The sequence below is a fragment of the Rhipicephalus sanguineus genome, chromosome 8 (assembly GCF_013339695.2).
Source record: "Rhipicephalus sanguineus isolate Rsan-2018 chromosome 8, BIME_Rsan_1.4, whole genome shotgun sequence".
Taxonomy (NCBI): Eukaryota; Metazoa; Arthropoda; class Arachnida; order Ixodida; family Ixodidae; genus Rhipicephalus; species Rhipicephalus sanguineus.
Window position 1 is genome coordinate 10,694,432 of NC_051183.1, and position 17,747 is coordinate 10,712,178.

At 49.3% G+C, this 17,747-nt stretch overlaps 3 protein-coding genes across 3 annotated transcripts; 1 reads left to right on the plus strand and 2 right to left on the minus strand.

Moving 5' to 3' along the window:
- Window positions 1-2,301: 2,301 nt before the first annotated feature.
- Window positions 2,302-15,612, minus strand: LOC119401353 (DDB1- and CUL4-associated factor 5). The gene is made up of 8 exons (XM_037668077.2): window positions 15,231-15,612; window positions 13,960-14,103; window positions 13,433-13,469; window positions 11,332-12,013; window positions 9,227-9,409; window positions 6,401-6,639; window positions 5,300-5,359; window positions 2,302-3,822 (listed from the first exon to the last, which is right to left on the minus strand). Exons 1-8 carry the CDS (start codon window positions 15,463-15,465, stop codon window positions 3,708-3,710), a joined length of 1,695 nt encoding a protein of 564 aa, XP_037524005.1. The 5' UTR covers window positions 15,466-15,612; the 3' UTR covers window positions 2,302-3,707.
- LOC119401354 (NADH dehydrogenase [ubiquinone] flavoprotein 2, mitochondrial) lies at window positions 2,871-3,848 on the plus strand. Its single transcript, XM_037668078.2, has one exon. It carries the CDS (start codon window positions 2,871-2,873, stop codon window positions 3,603-3,605), a length of 735 nt encoding a protein of 244 aa, XP_037524006.1. The 3' UTR covers window positions 3,606-3,848.
- A 689-nt stretch (window positions 15,613-16,301) lies between the features above and the next one.
- Window positions 16,302-17,641, minus strand: LOC119401355 (ATP-dependent (S)-NAD(P)H-hydrate dehydratase). Its single transcript, XM_037668080.2, has one exon. It carries the CDS (start codon window positions 17,431-17,433, stop codon window positions 16,471-16,473), a length of 963 nt encoding a protein of 320 aa, XP_037524008.1. The 5' UTR covers window positions 17,434-17,641; the 3' UTR covers window positions 16,302-16,470.
- Between the last annotated feature and the right edge of the window lie 106 nt (window positions 17,642-17,747).

A 17,747-nucleotide genomic window follows, 5' to 3' on the forward strand; every position in this document is an offset into this window, starting at 1 on the left:
GTCCTACGTCGTTTATTTGCGCTCAAAGTTTTTTGTTCGCTCTTCAGGCATGATTTCCACTCCAGCGAATCTTTTTAACCTCCTTGATTGCAACACATGCCTCCCCCCCTCCCTCCCAATAGCGTAGCCAGAAATGGGGGGGGGGGTGCAAAAGACATCACAAAAGCATTTTACCTCGAAAGAAGAACCTTCCCCACCCCTCATCACAAGCTAAACAGAGCGAGAGCGCAACCACAGACAAACACGTACCCGTCACTGCATCGATAACCACAAAATATATACAGACATTTATCTTAACCACATATTTGTAAGATCTGCAAGACCCAGGTCGCCTCGCTCCCGCATGTGCTGTGGGAATGTAAACACCAATACCCGTCCATTAACATCGAGACCTTCTCGTCGTGATGGCACGCCGCCCTGTGCAGCTCCCACCTCGACGTCCAGCTTTGGGCGACACAGCAGGCTAGCGAGGCGGCGGACAGGCAAGACATAGACGTCCCCACGTGGGAGGCCTAGGGGCCCAGCCAACCAAACTGCTGGTTTCAATAAAAGTTTATTCCTCCTCCTTGGGGAGGGGCGGGGGTGCAACCATACCTTGTGTATACCCGTGTGTGCGTTCGCATGTGTGCGTGTATTAAACACACGTAACTGAAAAATTTCGGGGGGTATTGAACTCCCCCAAACCCCTCTCCCCTGGCTAAGCCAGTGCTTCATTCAGCGGCCGTGCCAGTGCTCCCTGCCCCATCGCAGTTTCTATGTTGTGCGTAGCCTTTTAATAAAAGGAAGCTCTTTGAGGCCCACTCGAGTTTACCATATGCAAACGCACGAAACGACCTAATTAAGAGCACTAATTGTTTCCGACAAGCGCCAAGTCCATACGAAAAGAAACCGAATAAGCGGACAAATCGACATCTGCACCATATGGCTTTCGATACCGTGCGCGCACTATCTCGTTGGGTCGTTGTACCAGAGGCGTGACCAGAAATTTTTTTTCGGGGAGTGGGGAGCGGTGGTCCCATTCCCTTTTATACGCGTACACATGCAAAATGTAAAAAAAAAATTCCAGTCCCCTTATGGTTAGCCAACAAACCCAAGTTGGATGTGATTGGCAAGTCATACGTCCATGCTTCTTAAGAAGTCTGGTTTGTCACTGATAATGCTATCAAATGGAACTTAAAATCACTGTTATGACGTTTTACTTGGTTATCTGTCACCAGACAGTGCTTTTCTTGTCGCGTTCGACCCTGGCTTACGAAAACCGCATACAGGCTTTTTTTTTTTGTCGGAGACGAAATAATTCAAATGTGGTCAAATTTATTACGGAACTCCACGCCAGGTGCCTTTAATAAGCATAGGCAGTGTAGCTTTGGAGAGTCCAATGATAATTCTGCCACAAATATATGTACAGAACATCTACAACAACACGAAACAAATTTTCGTTAGCATGTTACAAATTTGATTGCATCCTTTTTGCATAAATTGAGCTCGTGTTCAAAGCATGTGAAAAAGGTCGGCCCGGGGGGCCCGGCACAGCTTGCACTCATGTGTAAATATAGGAGAAATATATGAGTAGAGAATTGGCGTCGGAAACGAGCCCGTCTGGAGTTGCCTCCATAGAAGCTCCTGTCGTTTGGTTAGTGATTCGTTCCCTGGGGGATACTGAAGTCTGGCCAATCGATAATACTGCGTAATTTCGTGATACGTCACCATAGTGACCATACGGTCGCGTGTCGACCACCCAATTTCCTCTATCTCATTCCCCGTTCCGACCTGGGTTGAGCCATGGGCTCGGGAGTTGCAAATTACCACTACGCAGCAGTGGGAGGCCACACTGCTCAGCTCCGACCCTGCCGTGCAGGTCTGGATCACGGGGCGGGCAGAGGCAGCCGCCAAGGAGCAGGGGCTCCTGGCCGACTAACCGTCGTCGCCTCCCACAATCGAGGAAACCATTGGTTTTCATTAAAAAGGTTTTGTTCTCTCTCTCTCTCGTGTTCAAAATTCTAAATGAAGTTCGCGAATCGCGGTAAAACTACACGTCACGTGCCCGCGCCGCTTGCGACCACGAAGGGCAGGGACCAGGCCCGTAGCCAGGTGTGTGTGTGTGTGTGTGTGGAAGGGGGGGGGGGTGCTAGGGGCCGCCTCCCCCCCCCGGAATTTTGATAGAAATGGGTGTTTTATCGGAAATAAGTAATAAAAATGGGTGATTATCTTAAATTGTCAAGGTTTTCAGCAAGTGCTCCCCCTCCCCGCCCCCGAAAAAAATTCTTGGCTACGGGCCTGGCAGGGACATTCACATATAGCTCGGAAACATCTCTCCCTTTATTAACAATAGCTTCACATGATACACTTCTCGCGAAATCATCACTGTAGATTCACAAAGAAAACACGCCAAACATACAAGGAGACAGCAAAAACACACACTTAGAGAAAAGTCATAAAACAAGGAAGCGAATCAAAATTCGGGTTGCACCGTCCCCGGAGCAGACAGCTTGGAGAGAATGCGACAGCAGCGCCGCGGCTCGACAGAACATAGCATTTTACACGCACGGGCCCTCAACCGTTGCATTACTATACATGTTTTTTTCTTCCCCGTTACGTCGACGTCCGCCTTTTTACCCGGACTATTCGCACGTCCACCGAAGACACGAAGCTGACGAAGCAATCATCTGCAAAGGTTCGTTCGAAAGGCAAACGGTTCTCAACTGCATAAACTGTTGCGAGTGATCGCTCGCGTTTCCCGTTAACCGCGGCGGCGGCAACAAACGCTCAACTACTCTTTAAACTAGCGCACGCGAAAAACTGTACCGCTCTCGGTAAGCGAGGGCACCGTAAAGTCGCACATACACACACGCACTCCGAAAACAAGCAAGATGCAGCGAGCCAGCCAGTTGGCCGTGCGGGCATCTTCACTTTGGCGGCAGGGCCCTCGCAACGTATCCGTCTCTTCGGCTCTTCGCAGCGACCAACTGTTCGTCCATCGTGACGACGAGCGCAACAACGCCAAGGTCAAGTTCGAGTTTACGCCCGAGAACGCCAAGCGCGCCGAGGCGATCACCAGCATCTACCCGGAAGGCCACAAGAACGCCGCGGTCATCCCCCTTCTGGACCTGGCTCAGCGACAGCACGGCTGGCTCCCGCTGACAGCTATGCACTACGTGGCCGACTACCTGGGCATGCCGCGCATGCGGGTCTACGAGGTGGCCACCTTCTACACCATGTTCATGCGGCAGCCCGTGGGCCGCTACCACGTCCAGGTGTGCACCACGACTCCCTGCATGCTTCGCGGCGCCGAGGATATTCAAGCGTGCGTCGAGCGCAAACTGGGCATCCGGCCGGGTGAGACGACCTCTGACGGCCTGTTCACCCTAAGCGTGGTCGAGTGCCTGGGCGCCTGCGTCAACGCGCCTATGATTCAGGTCAACGACGACTACTACGAAGACCTGGAGGCCAAGGACGTCGACGAGCTGCTGGACGCCTTCAAGCGCGGCGAGAGGCCCAAGCCCGGACCGCGGAGCGGCCGCTTCTCTTGCGAGCCGGCCAAGGGCCTGACGTCGCTCACAGAGCCGCCGAAGGGGCCCGGCTTCAAGGTGCGACCCGACCTGTAGTTGGACCGCGAGTTATTCTTTATATTAAAAATCTGTTAAGATGGCGACCCCCCTTTCCCGAAAAAAAAAAAAAAAACTTGATCCCCCTTGGCCTCCGTGTGGTCACTGCTTGTCCGAGCTGCCACTCCGCCGTCGTTTCCTGTACGAGCGCTGGTTGCGGAAGCCGCATCGGGGCCGCTTGAACTCTGGTCTGCTGGCGTGCTCACTGGTTGTGGGGCTGCGCACGATGAAAGGAAGAAATAAGCTGCACTAGCCTCTCTGTGAAACACATTGGGGAAAACTCCCGTTGCGTGGTACCTGCGAGTACTTCTGTACATTTGTAGGGTTTTCCAAGCTATGAAATAAAGTCCACAGTGACGTAGGAATGCTTTTTGTTGGGCAAGTTGGTGGTTATAGTTATTGAGAGAGGGGCACAATTTAATACCGATGTTGCAAGGTGCACTTTCAGTAAGGCCCAGTTGGGTTTGAATTTCTTAACAACGCTTGGCTTCCTTCCATAGCTTGCCAAAAGGAGAGAATCACGGTTCAGAGATTTGATCCGCATAAAGCCCAATAACAATTAAAAGTAACTGTGTGAAGCCGGTATATCGGTGTCACACGGGCACTTCTGATTGCGATCAGGCCCGATCGGGATGGGACTTCTTGATCGTTATCAATAAGTTGGTCGCTGCTACACGATGCAGTCTATATCTGGATCGAGTTTGGTGCAGACGTCAGCCAAATCGCGATCGTGAAGCCAAATCATGATGTGTAGATTGCGACTGTCTTGATCCCGATTGGGCCTAATTGTGATTAAATGTGACTGTATAGCAGCACCTGATCTGGATCGAGCCTAATCCGGATTGGACCTGATCGCAATCGGAAGTGCCCGTGACCGGTATAACACAAACACAGACAAAGCTGATAGGAAGACTAACTGCAGAAGTGCTTTGTACTGTAAAGACATACTACCATGAGTGACTTTGAGAACCACGGGAAAGAAGCCAGACTTTTCTAAAAGAATGACTAGAGAAAACTCGGGCAGAACGAACATTCACCTATTCCAGGAATGATAAGTAGTATGCAAGACCTTGCAATTATTTAATAATATCGCACGAGCATTGACCCCCAGACATGGTAGCGCCTAATGTTGGTGAGAAGTGATGAGATGTGCTGTGCGGTGCACAGGCGCACAAAGCACATTCAAGTGTGAGCACCGTCTGCTACACTGTTCGCTTAAGGATATCTTGTGTAAACAGCTTAGGAAAGGGTGCTTGCACTTGAGCGTGCTTGCACACTGTACAGCACACCTTGTCACTTCTCGCCCATATTAGGCACTACCATTTGCAGGGGGTCAATGCTCATGCGATATTATTGCATAAATGCAAAGGTGTATGTGGGTTCGTCTGGTGGCTTCAGACTTCCTTGTGGCATTATAACCTATCACACTTCACTCGTGTATGTGCACGTGTGCATACATTAGGCACGTTACGTTACTGTGCTGCTAAGTGGTGCGCTCAGGTGCAACACCTTCGCAGCGTAACTTAACAGCGACTACTTTCAGTTGCACTAACATGCCATGCCGCTAGCTGACAAGTGTTACGACGCTTCCGCATCAGCTATTGTGTCGGATGCAGACTCGGATCCACTATTGATCCAGGCGACCATCAGAATCATTTTGGAGAGGAAACGGCCGCAAATGTCTCCATTTTCACCTGCTGGATTCGCCCGCTACTTGGCTGGACTGCGGCTCCTCTTCTGGTTCTCCTGGAGGCCTGTAGCAGCAAGGATATATATGTGTTATGTGCATATGTGCATCAAAAAGACTATTTACTGCATCTGGATATCAAAAGCAGGCAAATGGGGTGCAAAATCATGTAGCCACTACTGAGTTTGCAATGGATTACAACAATATACAGCTGCAATGGAAAATTATTAGCACGTGTGACCGTTGACAGGAGTGGTGAAATCTTGACACGCGGTGCTCTTTTTCCAGAGCACACTGACAACTAGTAGTGTACTGGGTGCAATCCACGTTTTAAAATGTTGCGGACAGTTAAAGCTGCCAATTCTAAAGCGCCGAATCTTAAGTGCTATCTTGTGCATCACTTTTCAATAGATACGCGTCAATGTGGTCGTGCATGCAAGTCATCAGGCACATACAATAGCACTTTTAAAATTAAGGTTTGGGGTCTCTGCATGCCCACTCAAGATGCTCAACATCCCTTAAACAGGTCATGAACCACTTTTCAAAGTACAAGTGGAGTTGCAGGAGTTTGTCGCGCACTTTCAGTGCTTTCTCTCTTCTCTCATCTTGTCAAGTGTGCTAAAAGCCACACAGGGAGGGATGGTATGGGGAGAAAGAAGTTAGCGTCATGACCTTGAGTGTGTGATGAAACGCAATCTCTCTCTCCCGTTGCGATTCCCGTGTAACGTTAGCAGACTATGGAGCGCGGTGCCAGCATGTGGCGGCACCGCGTGGCAAGAAGTGCATCTGATTCAAACGCCGCTCTTGATTTATGCCGGTTATTGGCCAATAGCATGTTATCTGCTGTTCGATGTCAAACAGCAGGTGCCGGCACCTCTGAAGAGTGAGCACAGGCTTCTGTGTTAAAAGAAAGCGCCTGAGAAAATGGCAACTTTGCGCAATGCTCCTAAACTCTCTTTGCTGCGCATGACTGCAGGATTTGGCGGATATGTTCATAGCAGTGTCTGCTATCCGCAGGATGTGTTTTCTCAATAAGCCCAAGGAGTGGTTTATGACCCCTTTAAACAAAGTCTTCTTGACACATACACTAAAAACCGTTGAGCCTTACGGTAGAGTGGGGCTGGATCGCACCCAGCCGTCTTCGCTGTCCGACGTGTTGACCCGCTGCCGCAGCTGGTGAAGACGCAGCAGCTGCAAAGTGGTCTCTTCATCGTCGCTAGATGAGTCGCACGACGCCGACGACGAAGAAGAAGATGATGATGATGACGATGATGATGACGATGAAGTCCTCACTCTATTGCACTGGCTTGAATCGGACGACGACCAACCCTCGGCATCTCGTTCAACCTGCAAACATTATTCATTCTATGGATGAGCATGTTCTACTTCAAGGGTTCCAAAACTTTCTGGCCTTAGGGAACTTGCGCTGGCTTTCAAAAGTGAGGAGAAAAGCCAGGAGAAAAGCCCAGAACATCTTAAAGGGGTACTGACATAAATTTTTGAAGGCGAGTTTACTCTGCCATACATTACAGAGATCGCTCTGCACAAGCGTGAAGCTAAGTAAATGCTGATTAGATATTTTACTGTGACATTAAGGTCCATTTTCGCACTGCGCACTTAGTAACATCATGCACCAGTGTGGTTGGTTGTGATGATGTCAAATACCAAACCATTTAAAATGGCCTCTTGTATGTCACAAAAAACATTAAAAATGGCCACCTGTGCATCACCAGCCAGGAATGGAGTGGCCGTGGAAACGTCACTATCTTGCGTGAGCATGTGACAAGAATCCCATACCATGTTGTGACGTCAGTGTACAGTAGAACTGAAACTGTAATTACTTTTTCAGGATCCACTCATGCTTACAAGTACATTTTCTAGGCTCTCGAGGCATGGCCTTTCATTTGACACAAAGAAAACAACTGAAAATTTTCATGTCAGTACCCCTTTAAAGCAAATGCAAACAGTCAATGTATGGTTCCATTGGTACATACAGAGATAAATATTAACAGCAGATATACTAGTGTATGTTTTCCAAAAGTTGTCAGTGAAAGCACCACAGACACACAGAAAATGTGGAAATGATTTCAGAAGGGTGTCTTGCTAGGCGGGTTGGTACGATAACATCACTAAATGGAGCGCAAAAATGATGATGGCACTCAAATACTCGGTTGCCAGCAGAATCTGTTCTCGCCTTATGATATGTTGTCTTTATCACCGTTATATCAGCCTAATAAAGTCCACAGAGGCCTACCCTCTCCAACTGTCCTCCAAGATAGGCTTTCCTACAGTGCAATCTATGAGTGAATATCAGGAAACTACTTGCCGTGTTTTCACGAATCCTGTGATTTACAAGCCTCTGTAGTGGCACCATGTTCCCAGCCACTTTATATCTGTTGTTGCCAGACCGTATTGAAAAGGGTTTGCAGCGCAAGCACGGTAGTGCTGAAGGAAAGGCTTAAAAGCGAGGAACGGAAAGCAAAGAGGGACGACACGAGCGCTGCGCTTGTGTCGCCTTTCCTTCAGCACCACCGTGCTTGCGCTGCAAACCCTTTCAATATGCATTTTAACCAACTAGCCCAAATAGCCGTTCTTCTTCGTTGCCAGAGCATGGACCATTCGTGCCACGCGCTGCTGCTGCTTTGCTCTTGCTGCCTTATGTTGAAAAAGACTATTTGACCCTAGCCACATCTTAACCACATTCCATATGCTGTGAACAAATGCAATTGTACCCTCTGGTTTTGGTGCCATCGGAAAGGCACACAAAGAAGTACAAGAGGCCATGGGCATCGGCAGGATTTTGTCTTGGGGGGTGTAAACCCTTGCTGCATCGTGGTGGGTGAGGGGGGGAGCGCCGGTGTGGCTTTGGTTGAGGGCAAGTGTCCCTTCTGTAACCCCCCCCTGCCAACATCCGTGCAAGCGGCTATGATAGCACAGAGCATTTCAGCAGACTGCGCTGGCTATTTTTGTTAGACACTGGACATAGCGAAAACTAGTTCTTTACTGGTAATTTTTTATAACTCTGTATAGGACGATTTACCGAGTTTACATGCTAATCGGCGACACTGGAAGTAGTGCTTCTGACATCACACATACATATCATGCATGCATGCTTATGCATGTTGATTGTTTGGCCAAAAAGTGAGGCTGCTTTGAGAGAACAGGCACAGGAACTTGAGTATGAAATTCGCACTGTTTTCATGCCATGCAGCCATTTGATGCTTTGCAAAAACTGTCAATGTGTGATAACTGCCTGCAGCTGCATATTCCTTAATACAACTCCAAATGAATCCACAAATGGGCTAGTTGATACATTTTTCAACTGAAGCTTCTGTTGCCTCACAAGTGTCGTTGGTACTGCAGGTATGACTGCAAAAATACCAGGGAGCCAAGAGCACTAAGAAATGCGGCCCTCGAAGGTGCGCCGATCAGATGCGTATTTGTATGCGCCGTATTCCAATTAGTAGGTGCTCTCTCGATCGTGAGCTTGTCAGTGATCAGCTGTTTCTGGTAAGGCAATCTGATTTCTTATCGAGGTCACTTGCCATTTCACGTTGCCACATTTCATTCTTGCCTGGATATGAACGCACGACTGCCGTTGTTGCCTGCATCAACTGAAGTGTTGCGGCACATAGATGACGGTCCAATTCCCAGCACGGAGGAAGGAACCAGTTAGGAGAGAAAATTGCACAATGCAATAGAAGGAAAGAAAGAAAGAAAAGTAGTACATCAGGCATGCACATGCCAGCCCCCATTTTCCCGATAGGGCAAGTGCTCCGGAATATTCTTTTTATAATTACACAAAGTTCGTGCAGTGCAATAAAAATGGAAGCACGAGAGGAACACAGAAACGAGATCACCATTCCACATCGTTCCTGCACTCCTTTCCCGTCTCGGTTTTTATTGCTCAGTACAAACTTTTGAGTCAACTCACCAAGGTGTCGAAGAAGGCCATCATGCGAGGGTCTTCCTCCACCGACTTGTGGCTGTAGTCGTGACTGGACAGCTGGCCACTCTCCAGCACCAGATTCACGTACTCCTGGTACGTGTAGCGGCGGCGCCTCCTCTCGGAGCGGCTGCAATGCGAGCCACCTGGGAGCGGCAGGCTGCTCCACAGCTGCGGGTGCAGAAGCAGCACAGCAGTGAGGTTCCATCGCGATAATTGGAAATTATCCATCACATGAATTGCTGAATTACCCGGTGCATCAATCCACGTTAATTGATGCTGTTGAAGCACTACAAAAAACGCTCTGTCCGTTTTACACGAGCAAACTATAATCGTAAAGCGAGCGAAACAGAAATGAAAGCAATTCTTAACATCCCATTACTAGTAGTTTGCCAGAAGCAAGCTCACATTTCACTTTTTCATAAAGTATACTGTCACAATGCCACTCTCTGATCGCTCTTGATTCACCCACCACCATTCACATCTGCTCATAGAGATCACTGCCATAAAATCAATGTCTCCTCCTGTAGCAATGTCACATGCTCACAGTCACTTCTTCCCAAAACCTCTGTTAAGTGGAATAATATACAGTCATCAAAAGTAAACATACGTGATCCAGTACTTTTCAAAAATGCTTTAGTTAACATGACCTAGCGCTGTAAAAAATCTTTTTTTTTTGTTGGTATTCTGAATTAGTGCCCTCTGACTTCTTGTTATTACCCACCACAGTGATCTAGTGGTTAAGGCGCTTGACTGCTGAACCGCAGGTCGCGGGATCGAATCCCTGCCGCGGCACCGCATTTTCAAAGGAGGCGAAAATGCCCAAGACCAGAGTATACTTAGATTTAGGCGCACATTAAAGAACCCCACCTGGTCGAAATTTCTGGAGCCCTCCACCCGGCGTCTCTCATAGTCATATCCTGGTTTTGGGACAGTAAACTCCAACAATTATTACTTCCTGTTTTTATTACACATTCCAACTTCATTCACTAAATTGACCTTTCAGTTTTGTATTACTGGTGTTTGAATCAGTGTCATCATTTACTTTTTGTCCTTATTGCACACTGCTACTGCACACACTAGACTGACGGTTATGCATTTTATTTTTCTCCTTCCTACTTTGCCCTTTGTTACAAATATTAGTGTTCTTGCCCCTCCCCTCTATGATGTACTGTATGTACCTTGAGGGTATTACAAATAAATAAATATGGGTTGTAACTTAAATAAAGCTAAAGTTTGGCTGGCCATACATTCAAGTGCCAGCATACTTCAAATTCCCAGTGGCGATGTCAGCATGCCACCAGACTCATGCACGTTGCAGAAAAACAATGACCAATGACATTTAATTCCTTTGAAAATTTCATTGATTACAGTTATCAATTGCTGTGCCAAGAAAGTGAATGAGAAATTAATGATAAGTAACTGATTACTTCAATGATATTTCCTCCCAACTTTTATTAATATTGTACAAATATTACAGCGGATAGAACGAGCTGGCCAAGCTATTTCACTGTGTCTTCTGCAGAACTTCGCACCTTGTTTATCTTCCCTAAGCATTGTTCTTTAAAATTTTTCATCGGTCATCTTCCATTATTACTATTCTCCTTATTATTATATTAGCATGAACAGTGACACTGAAAGCTCTCTAAGGAGGGAAGGGCAATATTGTAACAAATAAAAACACCCTGAGCACAGGGTTGTGGCTGGCAACATAAGTGTGTGCAGGGTTCCCCATCAGGGGGGGGGGGGGAATGTTCATTGCAGCGCTCCCCCCCCCCCCTACTAAGTCATTGTATGACGGAGATTTTGAACCCCCCATCCTCTTAGGTGACTAGGGGTGTCAATGCATGGGGCAGATATTGCGCCCCCCCCCCCCTCTTAGGTGACTATTCAATTTAATTTACATAATTCAATTTAATTTGCATAATTGTTTCTACGCTACAGTTAAAGACAACAATCAATGTCCCCCATGCCTAGTTGTCTGTTGGATTCATTTGGTTGTGTCTAACAAAGAAATGAGCCCCTAGAAAAAATTCCCCTTCTTTCGTTAATTACATGTAACCTCTTACGCACAACATCAGCATGGTGCTCACCTTTATCATCTTCTCGACACCCGACGACGCAACGACCATGGCCGTCTTGTTGAAGCGCACCTGGTTCACTATGGACCGGTGTCCCTGCAGCACCAGGTGAGCCTGCCTCACCCAGCTGCTCTTTCCATCTGCACTCTCCTCAACGTCATCGGGCAGCTTCCAGGCGTAGAGCTGGAAGTCGTCCGAGCCGGACATGACGTACTCGTCTCGCTGCCCCGCAAAGCAGCAGCTCTTCATGGTGCAGGAGTTGCAGTAGTCCGTGTGGTCCAGCTGTACCAGGGGCTGCCGGCCTTCAAGCCGAAAAACGGCCGGTGGCCGGCGCCTCCGCAGGACGAGCACCTGGGTGCCCCGGCCGTTGAAGCGCACGCTCATGGCACTCTGCGACATGGCACCGTCATAGCAGCGCAAGTAGCGGCGCGGGCGTCGTACGTCCCAGAGGGCCGCGCCTTCCCGCGAGTTGGCAGTGGCCAAGAGCCGCGGCTCGGCCGGGTTGTACGTGACGGCGTGGAAGGGTGACGCCGAGGTGGCCAAGAGCAGGGGATCCGAGGACCTCGGCTCCCGCACGTCGTACACAAGAATGCAACCGTCGTCGCTAGCGCTGGCAAACACAAAGTCGTTGCCGGGCTGCACCGACAGGCCGTACACTGCTTCGTCGTGCAAGAACACGTCTCTAGTGGCACCCCTGCAAAACAGTACGTGCGTGTTATACCCCAGTCACACTGGCAAATTTAGCGTCATTTCTCAAAGAGCGCGTGTTTGGGGACTAGTTGGTAAGACATTATTATGTGAACTTACACTGTGCTGGAGGTGACACCAGAGTAGAAGTAGACAGGATGAACACTATATTCATCCTGTCTACTACTCTGGTGTCTCGTCCCAAGCACAGTTTAAGTTCACATAATAATTAGCGTCATTTTGAGCGAGTGCACTTATGCCCCCGGAATGTCACTTTGGCGGCACGCTGCTACATGAGAAAGGGAAGTGTACTTTGAAAACGATGGAAATGGCAAGGGGTAATTAAGAAGCACAACAGATGTTTGTGATTTCAGGCAATGTTTCTTGAGTAATAATGTGTTACAGCTATAAGCAGCCCTTAAAGTAAACTTTAGGTACAAATGCGGCGAATACAGCCATTGAAAGGTGTGTGCTGGGCATGCCCCTGGTGGCCGTAGGGCATGCCCTGCACACACCTGAGAGTGAGAATAGCAAACTAGTTTTTAAGAGCGAAGCTCTTAAAGCTCGAGGTAAGATGTCAGGTGTCTGCAAAAAACCCTCCACGCCGTTGCTTATCAATAACCAAGCCACAGCTGTGCACCGCCTGGGTTCAACCTCTCCTCGCCGCGCATGCGCCGAGGAGCAGCCACTGTTAAGCCGCTCCCACAGATGGAGATAGTCTGCGCAGCTGTCGTGCCGAGTACGAGCGACAAAAGGTCCGCGCTTCTGCAGGGGTTGCCACAGCAGGTTTCTGGCGCTGGAGTTTGGACATTCTTGCATAGTCTGTGGAGGGTTTTAGTTTGACTCTTCACTGTCTACGCCTAGGAAAGACCTATAGCATTAACCAAGAAGGCTATGTTAAGCCCCTAAGATCGATTGCTTTTTTCCTTTTGTGGTATAGTATGTTTTAATGCATCAACGAAAACGATAGTTAATAAAATACTATGAATTCAGTTTCTAAAATAACTAAATAACGAGGCTCGACACTCCATCGCAGCAAAGCGAGTCTGGCGAACGCACTCGCCGACAAGTGCGCTTTGCAGCAAATGTCAGCAAGCATTCCCATGTGACACCGTGTGAATGACAATAGCAGCGTGGTGCACTCCCTCAAAGGCCCGCGCGACAGGGGTATTACACCAAGGTTACTCTAGAGTTATGATAAGTTGTCAAACGAGGAATGTTTCTGGAGCCAACGTTTTTGCAAGAGGACTCGTCGAAATGATGGCTCCAGTGGCATTACTTGTTCGATGACTCCTCGTGAATTCAAGCCCCCATTTCCCTCTCAACTCGTCTCGTTAGTATCATTAAAATTGCAACACGATTTCCGGGCGTGCAAGCACTCCTAGCAAACAGCTTCATAGTATCACTATAATGCATCTATACTCACGTTGCGACGTCATGTATCACAACTTGCTCGTCATTACCTGCCAAAAGACAAAGGTGTCAGTAAAGGCACTACCACTAGAGTCACAGAAGATAGGTAGTGTTGAAAGAAAATGAAGGCTGCAATTACCGTTCTGTTTATTTTTTCTTGTGGCCTTGCATTTACTATGATACCCTTTAATAAGACCACCTTTATGAAACATTCTTGCATGCTTTTCAGCATCATACACAGGTAGTACAATTGCTGCACTGAAAAACCCCAGATGTTGTTGAACCACTTTTACGTATTAAGTATGCATTATCCTGATCTTCCTTTAACACAAGTTCTCAAGCTTTGTACATGAACCAGTGCTTGTTTAAACAAACAGGTGTAAAACCTCTGTGTAGGTTCTGTCATGTAGTCCATGACAGCTTCTTCCCGTAGCTGTACCTGCAACATATGTGTTGGAAGTAAAGTAAGTCTTGAAAAGCCTGCATTGTATAAATACGTGCGAGATGCTCCGTTTGATGCTGGTTTGCGGGTCAACGTACCGGCTGAGAACACAGTCTTGTGGCACGAGTCAAAGCACAGACAAAAGATGTTGCTGTTGTGGTGCCCCTTCATGGCGTGCGGCCGACCTGGCCCCGAGATGGCTTCCTGCACGTTCCACAACAGCACCCGCTGGTCGTCTCCCCCTGAAACGAGTCGACCAAATCGCTTGCATCATCTGCCAGCACATCTTTCACCGTAGCTGCCACTGCCTTTAGCCATGTGGGTCCATTAGAAGTGTCCCATCTGTGAGCGATTTTCATCCGTGTCAGTGCAAGGGAACCACCGACTGCAAAGTGACTGCCCGAATGCCTTCGTATAGCTGTATTGTCTGGCACTGTGGCCCTTGCGTAGCTATCACATACAAGTGATACAATATATTTAACGCTAGCTTATGACTAAGCCGACTATTTGGGCATATTATAGTATGACATAAGTGAAGCTTTTAGCGCACAAGACAGGGACAAAGAATAGGTACACGCGCATGTGTGCCTCATGCCTTTTCTTTGACCTTGTCTTGTGCTGGAATGGCTTCATTGATAACTTATTGGAGGGAGATGAAAAACAACGGCTCAAGCCCGTTGTTTACAGCTCCTACAATGAGTTAGCATGAACCAGCAAGCTCAACTTTCAAATCGTTTGACATATACAATGCACTAATTTACCACGACGTCATCATCAGAAGGTACGTTTTCGATCGCGATCGGCTTGAAGTTTCTCGATTTCCATTGGCTTTTTGCGCAAGCTGCAGAAATGTGATCGAAAAATTGAACCTTGATTGGATGGACCACGATTGAAGGTGACGAACGTAGTTCTTTGACACACAACAATTCCCCAAGTGAAACGCTCTAGCAACGTTTCAAAAGCTATGTCACAAAGCAGTTTTACAGGCACGGTCCCATTCCTCTCATATGAGCGCTCTCCTGCAACCTGTTGCTCGTAGTACTGAATGTGTTCTTCAAGTTTCCATCGCGCAACGTAAGTATAATAAATACTAGGCTAAGCATGGACAAAGATGGACATGATCGTCACATGTTGCAAGGGGCTGTACTGATGCGTAATCGGACCTGATCAGGTTGCTGAGCCGATTATGCTCACGGACCTCGGTCACAAGCACTGGTACATACAACAATGCTTTCACACTGCCACGAATCACACTGCCACGAATGACACGGTACGGAAACATATCTGTTGAGAAGCTCTTGCAGACTGGTAAAGATGACGCGCGATCCGCTATCAGAACGGTAAACAAGCGAGCGTGACAGCACGTTACCCGAGACGAGCCAGTCTCCGTCATTGGAGAACTCGATGGCGTTGACGCATCCATAGTGCGCGTAGAGGTCTTTCCGGTACAAATCGGCACCGAAGACGAGTCCATCGCGTATCAGAGCGTTCCTCAAGCCAACATCACCGTCGTACTGCCTCCGGGAAGTGTAGTCGAGGATGCTACCTTTGGCTCCGCTTCGCAGGACCATTTCGTCAGCTGATACTGCTCGCCCGCATCTCATAAGTGCCTGAGGTACCTGCCACTCGTGGGAGACCCTTCGCACGACAAATGCGCACAATGTGGAAGCGTACCGTCCCTTAAACCGTAACCATCAACCGCGCGTCTGCCTCCTTCCATCACGGCTGCCGCTTGATACACCAATTTCCGTCTTGACTTTGACTGGCTTCTTTTAGTTTCGGTTTCGATTGCTCGTTGGCGCGTCGGTCGTATGGCTACGAGCGTCCGTAATTGCAGATGCCTTCACTGTAAATGCCAAGCCTCTGCTTCGAACTGCGTATCTTAATACTACACTCCGGTCTGTGCTCTATAATTTACTCACCCGCTTCAGTTAAACAACCTAGCTGCATGTATGTTCGTCAGTACAGACCCAAGCCAGTTTGAGTCTGTTTCACATGTTGCTGCTGTCATCATTACTGCCATAATTGCTATGGAGCAATGCAACATGAGGCCCCATCATGGAGGAAGGAATACTAAGTTTCCAAGTTGATTTTCTGATACCCAACATACATTGACCAACAACGTGCTCAGGACCTTCAAAATACTTTGTTATAAAGGTAACTTCGTTGTAAACGTCACCCTGGTTGGAAACAAGCCACTTGCATTATTGCTTAGAAGAGCTGAGCGTTGGGCGAGTTGGTATTGCATTCCAGATTGCATTATTGCTGCTCAACTGCTTTTCTTTCTTATTTTTTTGGTGTTCCAAAGGAGGACGTGTTCTCTTTCTGCCCGGCGAGCCTACACGATCAATGCACTTGGCGGACACGTTTGGTAACTCTGAAACCAAGCTCTTGCATCGCAGAACACTGGAACAAGACGCAGTCATGCTAGTAAGACACATTTCTCTGACTCCAACATGAATGCAGTCTTTATTGCAACCAACAATAAACGATTTTCAAACGGAAAGCAAAAATTCGCCCATCCCCGAGAAACGACGGGCAGTCGCAGGATTGCAATTCAGGGATGGGTTAGGTGAGCTACTTTGTTCATAGTTATAGAACTCCAGCCCTCAATCGACTGGGAAGAGAGCAGAAAACGCGGTGCGGATCTCAGCCAGCATATCTGTCGTCAGCGTGCTGCGTGCCATCTTCTGAAAGGCCAGCCGGCTACACCGACGCACCAACATGGCGGCACCCAGGGCTGCCAGAGCCGCCGGGGGCATCTGACCCGCGCTACCATCACCAGCCGGAGCATCGGCGGCGTGACTCCAGAACATGAGCGTGGCCGCTGCACCGCTCAAAATGTCACCCTGTCCGCCACACCGTCTCGGACTTCCTTGCTCGCGACAAGTCAGACTAACGCGTCCGTCTGTCACGACGTCTTCGGAACCTTTGGCCAGCACGGTGACGTTGCCCAGACCTCGGGCTAGTTGACGCGCGGCTTCCGTGCGGTCCGACACCGCGGCCCTGGCTCCGAGCACGGCATTGCACAGCAACTCCAGTTCCGCCGCGTTGGGCGTGAGCAACGCCCGCTGATAGCCGCGCACCATGTCCGGATCCTGCGCCACGAAGTGTAGTGCATCGGCGTCCACGACCAGAGGCAGGGACAGCGACCGCGCCTTCGCCACCACCGTCTTGACCAAACCGCGGGCTGCCTCGGCGCGACCGAGGCCGGGCCCTATGACGAGTGCGTGCAGTCGCGGTAGCACCTCGCAGACCCGCTGCGCGGCCGCGTCGGGCCCTCCGGTCTCCGGAAACGGCATGACCATCAACTCCGGGCTGTACGACTTGATCGCCTGCGCGGCGCTGGACGGGCACATGACGTAGGCTAGGTCGGCGCCCGTTCGCAAGGCCGCCATGCCGGCGAAGTACGGCGCTCCGGTGAAATCGACCGAACCTCCTAGGACGGCGATGCGGCCCGCCTGGCCCTTGTGGCGTCCGGGACAGAGTGGAGGAATGATTGCGCACACGAGCCTCTGCTCGGCGCTCACGCTTTCGGGAACCGCGGCCATGGCGAGCGATGCAGCGGACATTTAACTAACTGCGCTCACCAGCTGCTGCTCTCGCAATGATCGCGGAATTTATGCATGAGCACGGCGCACACGATGATCACTGGCGGCGTGCAATACCTTTACCGATCAGTGGACGTGCCCACAGGGAAGCCTACGAGCAGAGGAACTGCATGGAACACGACACCATGCACGACACCTTCGTCTGCAGAGTCCGCACATTCGAGAATGCGCGCTAGCTGCGCTAGCGCCCTAGCGCCGCACACTGCTTGGAACATCCGCTGCGCAGAATAGCGCTCTATTCGCATTATCGAATTGCGAGTGCTGAATGCCGGCTT